The sequence below is a fragment of the Motacilla alba genome, chromosome 1 (assembly GCF_015832195.1).
Source record: "Motacilla alba alba isolate MOTALB_02 chromosome 1, Motacilla_alba_V1.0_pri, whole genome shotgun sequence".
Taxonomy (NCBI): Eukaryota; Metazoa; Chordata; class Aves; order Passeriformes; family Motacillidae; genus Motacilla; species Motacilla alba.
Window position 1 is genome coordinate 39,673,846 of NC_052016.1, and position 12,387 is coordinate 39,686,232.

General features: G+C 47.2%; 1 protein-coding gene across 5 annotated transcripts in view; it reads right to left on the reverse strand.

The window, feature by feature from the left end:
- GAB2 (GRB2 associated binding protein 2) overlaps positions 1-3,307 on the reverse strand; it is a 93,305-nt gene extending 89,998 nt beyond the window's left edge. For 3 of the 5 annotated variants that reach the window (XM_038135326.1, XM_038135136.1, XM_038135042.1), the window contains exon 1: positions 3,096-3,306. In XM_038135326.1, coding sequence (XP_037991254.1) covers positions 3,096-3,167 — 72 coding nt within the window. In that variant the 5' untranslated portion in view covers positions 3,168-3,306. Of the gene's footprint in view, positions 1-3,095 lie in introns of all 5 variants that reach the window. The other 2 variants (XR_005256744.1, XM_038135233.1) reach the window with 2 other exon arrangements.
- Between the last annotated feature and the right edge of the window lie 9,080 nt (positions 3,308-12,387).

Sequence of the window (12,387 nt, forward strand, 5' to 3'; positions counted from 1 at the left end):
ATTGCCCAGAGAGGTGGTGGATGCTCCATCCCTGGAAACATACAAGGCCAAGCTGGGCTCTGAGGAACCTGGTCTAGTTAAAGATATCCCTGCTCATTGCCAGGGGATTGGGACAGAGGGGTTTTAAACCTCTCTTCTGACCCAAACCATTCTATGAATGTATAAGAAGTGTTCGTCTGAAAAAAAGCAATTAAGCAAGAGGACGAGGGAGCTTGATGTCCCAAACAGAGCAGAGGTGAAAAGAGATATTTTGGTACTTCAATTACTTTTGACCTTCAATTGTTTGCTTTCCTTTATTATCAGTATTACAGTAGCATTTACAGCCAAACTGCCCAGAGTACATGAACCCGTCTGCAGTTATGAGGTTGAAAAAAGGCATACTTTGTCTCAACCGTTAAGCAGTCATCATTTGATCATTTGAATATCCCTCAACAGAAGAGAAACTCACAACACTGATATTTCCCAAAGCGTTGTACAAATAGGTCCCACAATCTCACATAAACACAATCCTCTGAAGTGAAACAGAGCAGGCACTGCTGTAAATGCAGATTAATGCTGTACAGATCAGGTGTGGAAAAGAGTCCCCTTTCCCAACCACCCTGGGTGGAAGTCAGAGAGAAAATTTAGTACTTTCCTTTCTTGCCATAGATCTCCTTGAAAAATAAAAGCAAAACAAAACCAGGCTTATGAAAGCACAGCACTTCAAGGACAGTGTTAGCAGCACACCCATGTGCAGACACATACATTTGAAATGCATTTGTCAAAGAAAAAATAAATCTATCCTCTCCCCTGTGTCAATACAGCCAGAGCAGGAACTTCAAACCCCATTAGCAGCATCCTGCAGCCTGAGATTTCTCCTCTGAGATCTCAAAGCAGAACATAAACCGAAGACATAAGGAAAGTGGCAAAGCCAGCGATTCAGCACCTTCCCTTTGAGGCCATACAAAAGCCGGCATAAACTGCCTTTTGTGCACAAAAACCAAAGTCCAACCATGTGGGTTTATTGTAGACAAAAGCAGGTTTTATGGGAGGAAAGCCATCACCCCCAGGCTCTGGACGAGCAAGCTGCTCTGAGCTACACTCGAGGAGAGCCTGATCCACACACCAACACCCTAAATGCACACCACAGCTACATAAATACAGCGTCAATAAAAAGCATTAAAAAGCAAAGGTACGAGGCACCACCAAGTGAGACACAATCCAAGCTAAAGGCCAACACTTTGAAATCCAGCCACCGATGCAGGAAGCTGGTGCAACTGGTGTGACTGGAAGGGAAGTCCCACTGACCACAGCGCCGGGACCGCTTCAGCGCAGAGATCCCCTCGAGTGACATCTGCCAAGCATCGCTTCCTGCCCCACGGAGGCTGCGTGGGATAGCCGGGCACATCTCAGCATAGCTGCATTTCCTCTTGGGGGAATGAGGATGTTTTGAAAACATAGGTGGCTTGCAAAGCACTTTGGGATGTATGTGGATGAAAAGCACTCTTATGCACATCGATAATTAGCACTAACCGCCGGCGTATCACACCCTCCATGCGGAGCATTTAGCAGATTTATTCAGCTCTTGCTGGAATGCCAGAGCACAAGCTGGATATTCAGACAGTGATGTGAGCGCCCTTTCATGGGGCAGATGCTGGGGAGCTAATGATGTTTGATGAGTTAAGGCCATTGGTGACTCAGGATCAGCAATTAGTTGATTTCTGCGGGAGGAAGGTGCTTTGCTCCATTAAGCTAAAAGCATCCTCCACAGTTCAGCATGCACAAAGTCATCCTGTCCACCTCCCACAAAGCCTACCTACGTTCATTAGGGGGTTGATACTTCCCACATAAACACTCAGGTTTACCTTACTGGATTCCCTAGCAGTTCCATCCTCCAACCCTTAGCCAACCTGATATTCCCTGGACGAGCATAAGGCACACAAGGAAAGAATTGCCAAGAGCAACTGGACACACAGTCTAATGCAAAGGGATGTGGTACCACTGATGTCTATGGGGCTGAACCCATTTTGGGCAAGGCTAATAACACTCTATCACGAATCAGACACAACCCCAGTCCTGCTCTAGCCTGCAGTACGGGACTACAGACATCCATCTCCCTCTCAAGGGTAGACAGTGATGCTTCCATCAATCAATAACAGGCACTGGGGAGACACCAGCTGCACTTGTTCTGCCTGCCATTCCCCAAATGCACGCAGGCAAAAGCAACAGGACCAAAGGATGATCTGGCTGGTGTCCCCCCAGGAAGGGAGAGCGTCCAGCTCCCTCCCAGAGACTGCATTCCAGTCATCTGAAGGCTGGCTGAGGCCGGTCATTGGTGTCAGGGAGTGGGACCCTGGCCATCCTGGGGAGGGATGTGCCGAGTCATAGGACGGCAGCGCGTTTCTGAGCGCTAATGCTCGTGGCACATGGCAGGACTGTCAGGCGGAGGACGCAAAGAACAGTTATTTCTTTCAATGAGTGGGGAATGTGACAGAGCTGGCATTTGGACCCTCTTTTTACAACTTCTTTGAAGTGTTTGATCTCAGCCGCTAACGACACAAAGGCTATCGAAGCGCTACTGGTGCTATCTTCAAAGGGTTCGGACGTTCAATGATTAATAGGAACCCTGCACGGGATGGGGGAGAGCGACTATTATGGGAATGTTGGGGGGGATCCAAGATGCGTTAGCACCTTTACTCTTTGGGACCAAGGTACTCCCAGCCTCCCCTAAAACTGACGACTTCAAAGGCGGGGGTGTGACCGTCGCAGGTCCCGGGTGAGCCCGGCCACCGCGGGGCGCAGCCAGAACGGCCCCAGCGCCGAGTGTCCGCTCCAGCCGTGGCCGTCACCGCCCATCCCACCACCCCGGGACAGGGAGCAAGCCGGGGGGCTCGGAGAGGCTCCCACCCGCCTTCCCCGAGAGGCGGGGAGCCAGAAGCGTTCGTTCCCCGCCCGGGCAAGGGGCACCCCCGCCCAGCCGAGCCTCCGCGGCGCCGGGAGAGGCGGCGGCAGGTGCACCCGGGCTGGCGGCGGAGGAGCGGGGATGGAGGCGGGGGGATGGATCCCGGCTTTCCCGGGGCCGGGGTAAGGATGAGGTGGGGCGGGCTGAGACTTACGTATCTCCGTAACTTCTTCTCCGGCGGTGACTTTCGGAGCCAGCCCGAGCACACCACCTCCCCGCCGCTCATCGCGGCAGCCGGGCGCCGCCGGGCGCTGCCTCCCGGCGCTCAGCGCCGGCCGCGCCGGCCCATGGAGGGCGGGCGGGGGTGGGTGGGTGAGCGGACGGATGGATGGATGGGTGGGTGGGTGGAGGGAGGGAAAAAGGGAGGGAGAGATGGAAGGATGGATGGGGGGGGGCGGCGAGCGCCTCCCCCCGCCGCCGCGGCCGCTCGGCTGCGAGCGGGGAAGCAGGAAACTGGCTCCTTCCCGGCTCACCACGCCTCCGCCCGCCCGGCGCCCCGCCAGCCGTGTTAAAGACACAAACCCCGCGGGGACAGGGGCTGCCCGGCCCCACGCCGCCCCCGAGGGGCTGCCGCTCGTTCCCGTCCAACACCCACTCATACAGTGCCTACAGAGAAACTTTATCATACTGCAGCAGGTGATCTCCAACAGCGCAACGGTTCCTTAATTAAAAAGTACAGCTCCTCCCAAACCTCTCCCCCGTAAGGTTTCATTACCCCAGGACCCTTCCTCTCTCTGGATGGAAAAGGTCCTTCTCACCTCGGAAAGGCGAGGCTGGCTTTAGCCTGTCTGTGCTCAGGGGCTTGTGCCTGAGATGAAGGTGCCATAGGAAAACAAAGAGGTTGAGCAAGAAACAGCCAAACACCAGTGATGCCAAAAACACTCCTGGAGGAAAAAAAAAAAAAAAAAAAAAAAAAAAAAAAAAAAAAAAAAAAAAAAAAAAAAAAAAAAAAAAAAAAAAAAGGCAATAAAAACCCACGAGGGGAATCAATAAAAGCTTCGTATTTTATCATTGATTTTTAAGTAATGGAGCAGTGGCCACTGAAAGGGGATTTGACTGCCATTGGAGTCTCATGCAGACAAGCCAGGTTTTGTATTACAGGGTATTATACCCTGGCTGAGATTCACTATCAACTTTTAGATCTAGAAACACTGTACATTTCAAAGCCTGATCCTCTCCTTCCCAGCTCAGGCAGTAAGTAATAAAATGTCTCTCCACAGCCCTTCCAGTTGGGTTAAGCTCTAACCTTGCTTTCACTGCACCCTGTAAAGCAAAACTTGGGCATGGCACCCATAAAAGCTGAGTCCTCTGAGCCCACGCTCGTGTGGAAAACACAACAATTTGCTAGGGATGAATTTCTAAGACCTGTCTCTATACAACAGCTCTGCCCCAAACCTGCTTGGGCACATTCAGTCATCCCTGCCTCAGCTTCCCTGCTTGTCCAACCTCTGTAGGCAGGGATGGTCCCTCCTTAAGTGTTTGTGCTGAAGCTGGTGCAATAACAACTCCATGCTAGCTGGATGTGCTACTGTATGTCACACAACAACAACCTTTATATAACGTCGCTCGAGCAGGGATCTTGCATCACTTCAGAGCAGTAATTGCAACTTGCACTGCCCCTGGGAGGCAGGAACAACACCTCTTCTCAAGATGGGGACAGCATGGTTAAGCCATATGTTGTTTATCATCTTTGTGAATGCATAAAGTAGGGGAATAACCCCTTACAGAACAAGTCAGTCATTTGTTAGGAATGTATTTTCTCAACAGCTCTGTTTTTCTGCCAGTGAAATGCAAAGGCTAAATGGGAAGATTTTTCTACCTTCTCACTACCCAAAGGAAGGGCTTGATCCTATTCCAGTGCTGGGCAATCTCTGCAGAGAGAGGCTATCCTCAGATCAGCTTGCCCATCTCTGCCAACGCAGTGTGTGTGAAGGGGCCGAGAGCAGGGGAGGATGGAGAGACCAGTTCTGTGCTGGCCTCAGCCAGCATCACCTTATTCAGTGCACTGGAGCCATATCAATTTACTCTGCATGAGAGCAAGAGTCTCACCTGCAAACTCTCCTGGGTTAGAGGCACTTTGTGCATTCGTAGAGAAAACTGTGTCCTGGTGACCTGCACTTGAGAGATCTTCCCAAAACAAACAGAAATATCAGGGAGGCCAGTGAGCTATTGGGGATTTAGAATGACTCAATTAAGAACAGATGATCATGATTAATACACAGGTATCATGCAAAACTATCCCATGGTATATGTTAATGATTCACAGGTTAGGAATTCACTCATACTGACACCAATGCAAAGTGGTATCAGTTTGAATACCAGTTGCAGAGAACCCTGTCTGCATTTTTATGTTAACAACTTCTACCACACAGAGTTGGAACACTTCATTTGGGTGATGGATGTTTAAAGAAATGCTCCATAATTATCATTGTGTGAATTGGAATGAATTATTCTACATGTTCTATGACAGCCCTTGGTTTATTGCCCTGCTCCCTTGCTATATTATTCCTTCTCTCCACTCATCTCCTCTTCTGGATCACATTTAATGACTTGGTTATATCACAAGATATATCTGGACAGTGTTTGAAACATGCAGTGCCCCTGTGAATTCTTTTTTCCATGCTTTTGGTGATACCTGACAGGTATCTCAGTTTGCTGGGACTTTTGGATGGGAAATAGGTGGCATTTTCTGTACATTTGAATATGCTGACATAGAATCTCACATGTGACACAGAATCACAGAATCATTAAAGTTGGTAAATGCCTCCAAGATCATCGAGTCCAACTGTAATATAAGCTCTGCGCAGAAAAATGCTTCAGACAAAGATGCTGCACATGAACGTGCCTCCCCAATTCCACTGTGACTGTACGCAGAGTGGGAACAGTGAGTTAATTCTGGCACCAGGCTTCCAGATTACATATGATCCAATGCATGTAACATTACAACGCCTCATAATGTTGGCCCTCCTTAAAGCTTTTGGCCAGGAGGATACACAAATACTAGCCTCAGTGCCCCTGGGAGTTAAAGACGATGTCTGTCATGAGCACAGCTCGATTTGGCAGCACTTGCACGTTCGTAACAGTTTTTACCAACTTCAAGCTGTTCCTCCAACCGGCAGTGGAGAATGAACTCAGGCTGGCCCCAGCTGACTGCGTAAATCTCTGGAGTGTGAGCTAACAGCCAGCAGCCTTGGCGGAAAACTGTGTGAAAACCACATCCCTGTGTTGGAAAAACCTGACAAGGGAGTTATGCGAAGCCATCAAGAATCCATCTCTGCCAGCAGAAGCAACTGAAGAAGGAACAGCCGAATTAGCAGACATAGCAAGGGAGAAATTAAGAGATGCCATTTAAGAAATTATATTTCTTGAACAAGGGTAAGGCTGAGAGTGAAACATTTTTCTAAGTAGAAGCCCTTGTACTGTCTTTAACGTGCTGGGGTGCACGACAAAGTGACACTTTCTTCTGCAGAAACCTCTGGGGTTTTTAATCGTAACCTTCAGCGTGGTTTCTTGTTCATGTCTGAAACCGAAAAATCAGAACTTCTAAGAAAGAAACCACAATGTCCACGGCTGCTCCTTCCTGCTCCTGCTCCAAATTTATTCAAATGAGCTGTGCCATCTGCTGGCAGACGGGAAAGCTGCAGGCGGAGCAATTCTCCGCTCCCAGTCGCTGGTGCAAGCAGTCGGGATGGAGACACCGGGCATTTCCTGTGGATTAGGGACCAGCTGACTGAAACGCTTCGGGCTACCTACCCCAGCCAGGCACAAATCCCCTGGAAATGCCCTATACGGCGATTAATATAAACCGAAACAGGCTGGATGGGAGCGCGGGGCGGGGGAAGGAAAGGCTTGAAAAATCTGCCGTGCTGCTTGGTGCTCCTTGCCTGCTTTTCATTCTGAGCGAATGCTCAGTCTCCTGAGATCCAGCTCCACAACAATAAGACCTGACTTTATCTTCACGCAACAGTTCCTGCAGCAGAGAGGGATGGGAGCAGCTTTTTGATTTAATGAATAATTTTCAAGGTTAAAAAAAAAAAAACACCTCTTTCAAGAACTCAATTCTTTTCAAGCTTTCCACCCTCCATAGAAGAGCACAGCAAGCCCCCCCAGAACGACTGCAATTGAAGCCAAACCACAAGACAGTCCTTTCCTTCTTATGACAGACAGCAGCTCCAGCAGCCCTGGCTGCTTTCCATGAGCAGAGGGAATAGTAGCACAAGGTGCTTTGATCAGATAATGAGACAGTTTGAAGCATCTTCAGTGGAGTGTTGTGGCAAAGACAGGAGCATCAGAGCTCTGATGCCTTAATACAGGCCTGAAACAGAGAAGAGATGACTTGCAGGTCAGCAGTGTCCAAGGCACATCGGCTTGTGTGGAGTTGATGGTCCTTCTTTGTCCTCTCTCTGTTGGAGATCCTGGCCAGAGCCAGCACATCCCATCCAGAATGGATACAGACCCCTCGGGCAGGGCAGGGAGGGGCCTGGGGTGCTGAGCTGGATAGTGTCTGTGGATGCAGCTGGAGGACACTTCCAAGTCCTCACACTTGAAGATTATTAAAGAAGACTTCCTATTCAGTCAACACTGAAGCCCAATCCCACTTCTCTCACCAAACTAGACACTTAGAAATAACTTTGCCTGGAGCTGAGCTGGGGCAGAACACTACTAATGCATTTCTCAGTTCTGGTGTTTTTTTTGGGTTTTTTTGGGGTTTTTTTTTGCGCCTGGTGATTCCTTCTAGGATGGATGAGCTCCTCATGCAAACTCTTTTCCCTGGATCCAGAAACATTTTTGGCAGCTACCTTTACCTTTTTCTCACCGCCCCTTCCCCCCCTGCTTTTGCTATTTTTACCACGGAAGTGAGGGAAACTAGGAGGTTTCCCATTTTTTTCTCACCTCCTCAAAACAGAAAACCATTATACAACTGCTTGCTGGAAAGTGCACCAGGCAATGCTCCAGACACAGACGCTATTCTGACATAAGCATAAAGGCCACTTTATCTTTGTTTTCCCCCGATGAGACCGGCAGCTCGGCATGGGAAGGACTCCCTCTATGGACACTATTTGGCACAATGGGGCTTTGACCGCAGCTGGACCCAGGGCAAGCAACCATAAAACAAATGATAATAAAACAGGCAGGGAGAAATCTTTGCTGTGCTGCCCTGCCTGCTTACCCGACCCCGGTGTACTCTCACATCCTTAGGCATTACTTCAAGAGCAGATGGTGCTCTGTGGTAGAGCAAACGAGCAATTATACTCCTGACACCCTGCAAGGCCTCCCCACATGCGATTGCAAGAAGTTACTTCACCCCAAGCTAAGAGCTGTTGTCTGGCTTTTCAGCATAATTGGATGTAATCAAGTTTAATTTGGTTGGTGCAGTAACTCTGAAGACTTTTGTAACTGGATTACTGTTGGCTCAACGGTCATGTGCCATTATATCTGCTGGTGAAAACAGAAGCCAGAATAAAAACAGATGCTTTCCCCCTACTCCTCCTTCTAGTGACACCCCTCCAGGATATGAGCTTGCCCTGTACAGCCAATGTAATGAACTAAAAATTCTATTAGAAGAAGGAAGTCATTGCTGTTGTATTATGTCCAGGCCTCTTCTACAAAGTGTAAATTACTTAGAATATATATCTTTACATTTGTTTACAATTGTTGACTGTGCACAGCTTAGAGCTAAAACTACTGGAACACAGACCTACTATGCATGTGAGCTTTTAGAATTATAAATCTTGTTATTCTGTCTATACAAGTAGGGAAGCTGAGACCATGACTGGCTGATGAGGATGGACTCCTCCAGGTCCTATTTTCCACTCTACACCACCATCTGAGAACTAGGAATATGAAGAATCCTGTGTCCATAGCAGACCTGTAGCTCTACTGCAGGTAATCTACAGGTGAGAAAGGGGCATCTGGTGAATGTAACAAAGCCAGCAGCATAAACACCATGTTTTCAAACCCCCCAGCTGCTACCAGTACTAAGCTATGGAAGAAGCATGTGAAAGCCATCATGCTTTAAGTCAAATTTTCCAAATTCAAGAGCCTGTTGTCTTTCGTAATACCCCTCAAATGCTGACAGTTAAGACACACCGATACACTCCCGAAAGATGCTGAGGCCAGGCAAACAAAGACTGAAATACGGCAACAGTGAAAATAATCACTGGAGCAATGCACGGAGGGGATATGCCCTTGTGGTTTCAAAGCATTTTAGCCCATCTAGAGCGTATTATTATATTCCTGGCTGAGATGTCAACTGCATTTTAAAAAGACATCTCCTAGAAGTCTAAAATGTGAAGAGACTTCACTGAGATCAGAGCAAAAGCTGCTCTGCAGTTGCCAGTCCCAAATGCTGCACAGCAGCCACCCTCCCAGCTGAATGCTGTTAAGCTGTAGTTGCAGTCATATGCATCTCTGGTTTTGGCCAGATGGCTATTTTAAGTTTCTAATGATCTGGGAAATGAACACTTCATAATGTTCTATCTCAGAGGGTTTAGCACAAACTTTCTTCCTTTTATCCATGGCAGCACTGTTACAGATGGTACTGGATCTCAATTAGGGACTGGAGTAACACAGTGCTAAAAACATCGTGTTTTAGCATGTACTCCAAGGACATGGCAACATAATCCTGCCTGGCAAGTCATCCATCAAGTTCATTAACAAACAGGCCCATGAAATTTGTTAAATACTTGAACCTTATGCTTCCTAAATCACCATGAACACTAATAATTTATTAATGCCATTAGTAATAATGGAATTTGAAAGACTGGTTGAAGCCACTGTATAAACCAGGCCCTCGGATTTGATTTGTGTGGTTATTCGAGTTCTGCAGGTGGCAAAGTTCAGGCCTGTAGGGTGATCTGGAAAAGCACCAGCCATGCATGTTTACAGAGAAGCACCTAAAGCATGCCTTTCCCAGAACTCCAGCTGCTGTGCAGAGCCCCATCTCGGCAGCTATGACGCCACTTACATGCTGCTGAGCCAGCCTGAGAGCACATGGTGATTTATTTATACTAAACAGCTGCAGAGGTCATTTCAAGTGCTTCACAGAGATGCCATCATGTGAGCCCAACCTGCCAAAAGGAGACCTCCTCAGTTACAGTGATGACAGAATCTCTGCAGTAGGCAAGTGCTCACAGCTGCATCTCCTGGAGCTGCAAACTACCAGTTGAGCACCGAGTTTCTGTAACTTTGTGCAGAAACGGGAGAAACCTGTCCTCAACTCTGACAGGGCAGCCTGGAAATGAAACCCTAATCCTGACTCTTGCTTCCCTCCACAGCCTCTGGGAAGTCCCTTCATCTCTTACTGACCTGGAGTGTCCCAGCTGTGTGAACAGCCCTGGCAGCACTGTCACTGAGAGGTCAGTCAGTCTTTGAGTTGGCTGTGGTGGGAGTTCAGCCGTCTCCTGCTTGGATGTGCAGCCCATGGCCACGCGCTCATCAGCGGAGCAGCAGCAAAGCTGGGGGACAAGCAGAGAACGGGAGCCCCCTGTCTCAGAAAAATATGGATCATATGCCTGCTTCACACAGCTTAACCACGGTACTGAGCACAGAGAGCCCAGGATCTTTAAAGGGCCGTCAAAGATATTGGAATTATAGCTCAAAAATTGCTTTGACGGTAAAGACACCATGGAAGTATTACTAAAAAACATTGTGAAGTGTAATAATTTTCCACTGTGACTGGAAATCTAGCCTCTTTTTGAAGCCATGACAGATAGTAGGGAATAGTTCCATACTGAAAAATGTTTACATGATTACCAAGGCCTCCTACCAGACCACATTGATTTTTTTTCTGAGCAGTTTGCATACTTTTTTGCCAGCAACGTGTATGATCAGTGACTTCTAAAAACTCTGAACTCCATTCTTTCAGCACAAGTAGCAGTACATTAACTTGCTGAAAATAGTAAGATACACAGATATCAATAAAGAGCAAAGTGCAAGATGAAGCCTTGCAAAGAAAATTAAAAATCTACTCTTTAGGCTGCCTCAAATTATTCAGAAAAAAATCAATTGTAAGAGTAATAAAAATAAACAGCAGGATTGCTATCTCTGAAAGGCCTCAGGACATACAGGGATAGATAGAAATCACTGAAGCACAGTCTAGGATCTCAGAAATGCCAAAAATGCGTTTGAAACCAGATCAGTTGCAAACATCCTGCCTTGTTTCTGGTGTGGCAGTGCACCCAAAGGCAAGTAGAGGGAAGTCTCGTGAGCAGGCGCCAAGCAGGGATTTGGTTGATTTGGGTCAGTTCCATGCTTCTGCCACACATCTTCCTTAACCTTGGGCAAGCAGATTAATTGCTCTGTGCCTCAATTTTCTGCAGTAAAATAGTGTCAGCAATAAGAGCAACATGGATTCTAAAGTAATTTCATCCATATTTCACTCACAATAGAGCCTACAATTCTGATGTAGCTGCTACATGACTTTTAAATGGCCCTACAGTCTTGTCCCTCTCTGGCCCTTTACGTGAAAGCTCTCCCTTTACAGCATCTTTTCTGTACACCTTGTGCAGCAGACACTGTGGCATAGCAGCCATAAAACAACGGGAGCCATAATTTCTTTGAACTCTGGGTCAAACTTGTTGTTAGCCAAGTCTGTAAGAACTCATATAGTAAATTACATATGTCTTTTTATCAGCAGGATCATAAAATAAAACTTTACAACCCTTCTGAAGGTCATGGCTCTGCAACAAACAGTAAGACAAAACAATAAATTCACCCCCGAGACCACCATTTTTGTGGCTTTAGCAGCTTTGGATAGGTCTGAGGAAATTAGAACTCTGTCAATCTTTATACGAAGTCTTATTTCTCCTTTGGACCCATCTCTCATTTGTCCCTAAGTCTAAGGTAAAGGCTAAAACAACAGTCATAATGGCTGTTACTGGTTTCAGCAATAGCAAAGCCACGTTTATCTCTATACACACATTTAATGGAAACAATGATAGAAGTGTTTCTTGGCAAATTAGCCCCCCTCACCCCCTGAGGAAAAACACATCTATAAGCTATTCCCAAAACAATCAATATTAGTCCAGCAAGCAAAACTGTACTTTACGTTTCCCATCACAGTCTTGGCATTCCCTCAAACAAGTGATGCCTTATAAATTACAACTACTACCAAATAAACCAGAGTGAGAACTGCTGAGCTGGGCACCTTGCTGCTGTTTCCCTCAGGTCTGGGGACCTGAATGCAGGTAATTCAGCTAAAATCCCTGTGCTGGTCTGCTGATGTTTAAACATTTGGCCCGTGTACCTTTTTGCCTCTGCTTATACAGAAGGTACAACAGTTCAGGATCTGAGCACTGCCACAGTATAACAATGTAAATCATAAAGGAGAGAACAGCAATCTCTACTCCTAGCTTCCTAGTGTGCATTTGCTATCTTGTGGATTTAAAAATGAGACTGGAACCCTGTTCCAGTCTTCTGCAGGTATTATTTTTTCAATTAAAATA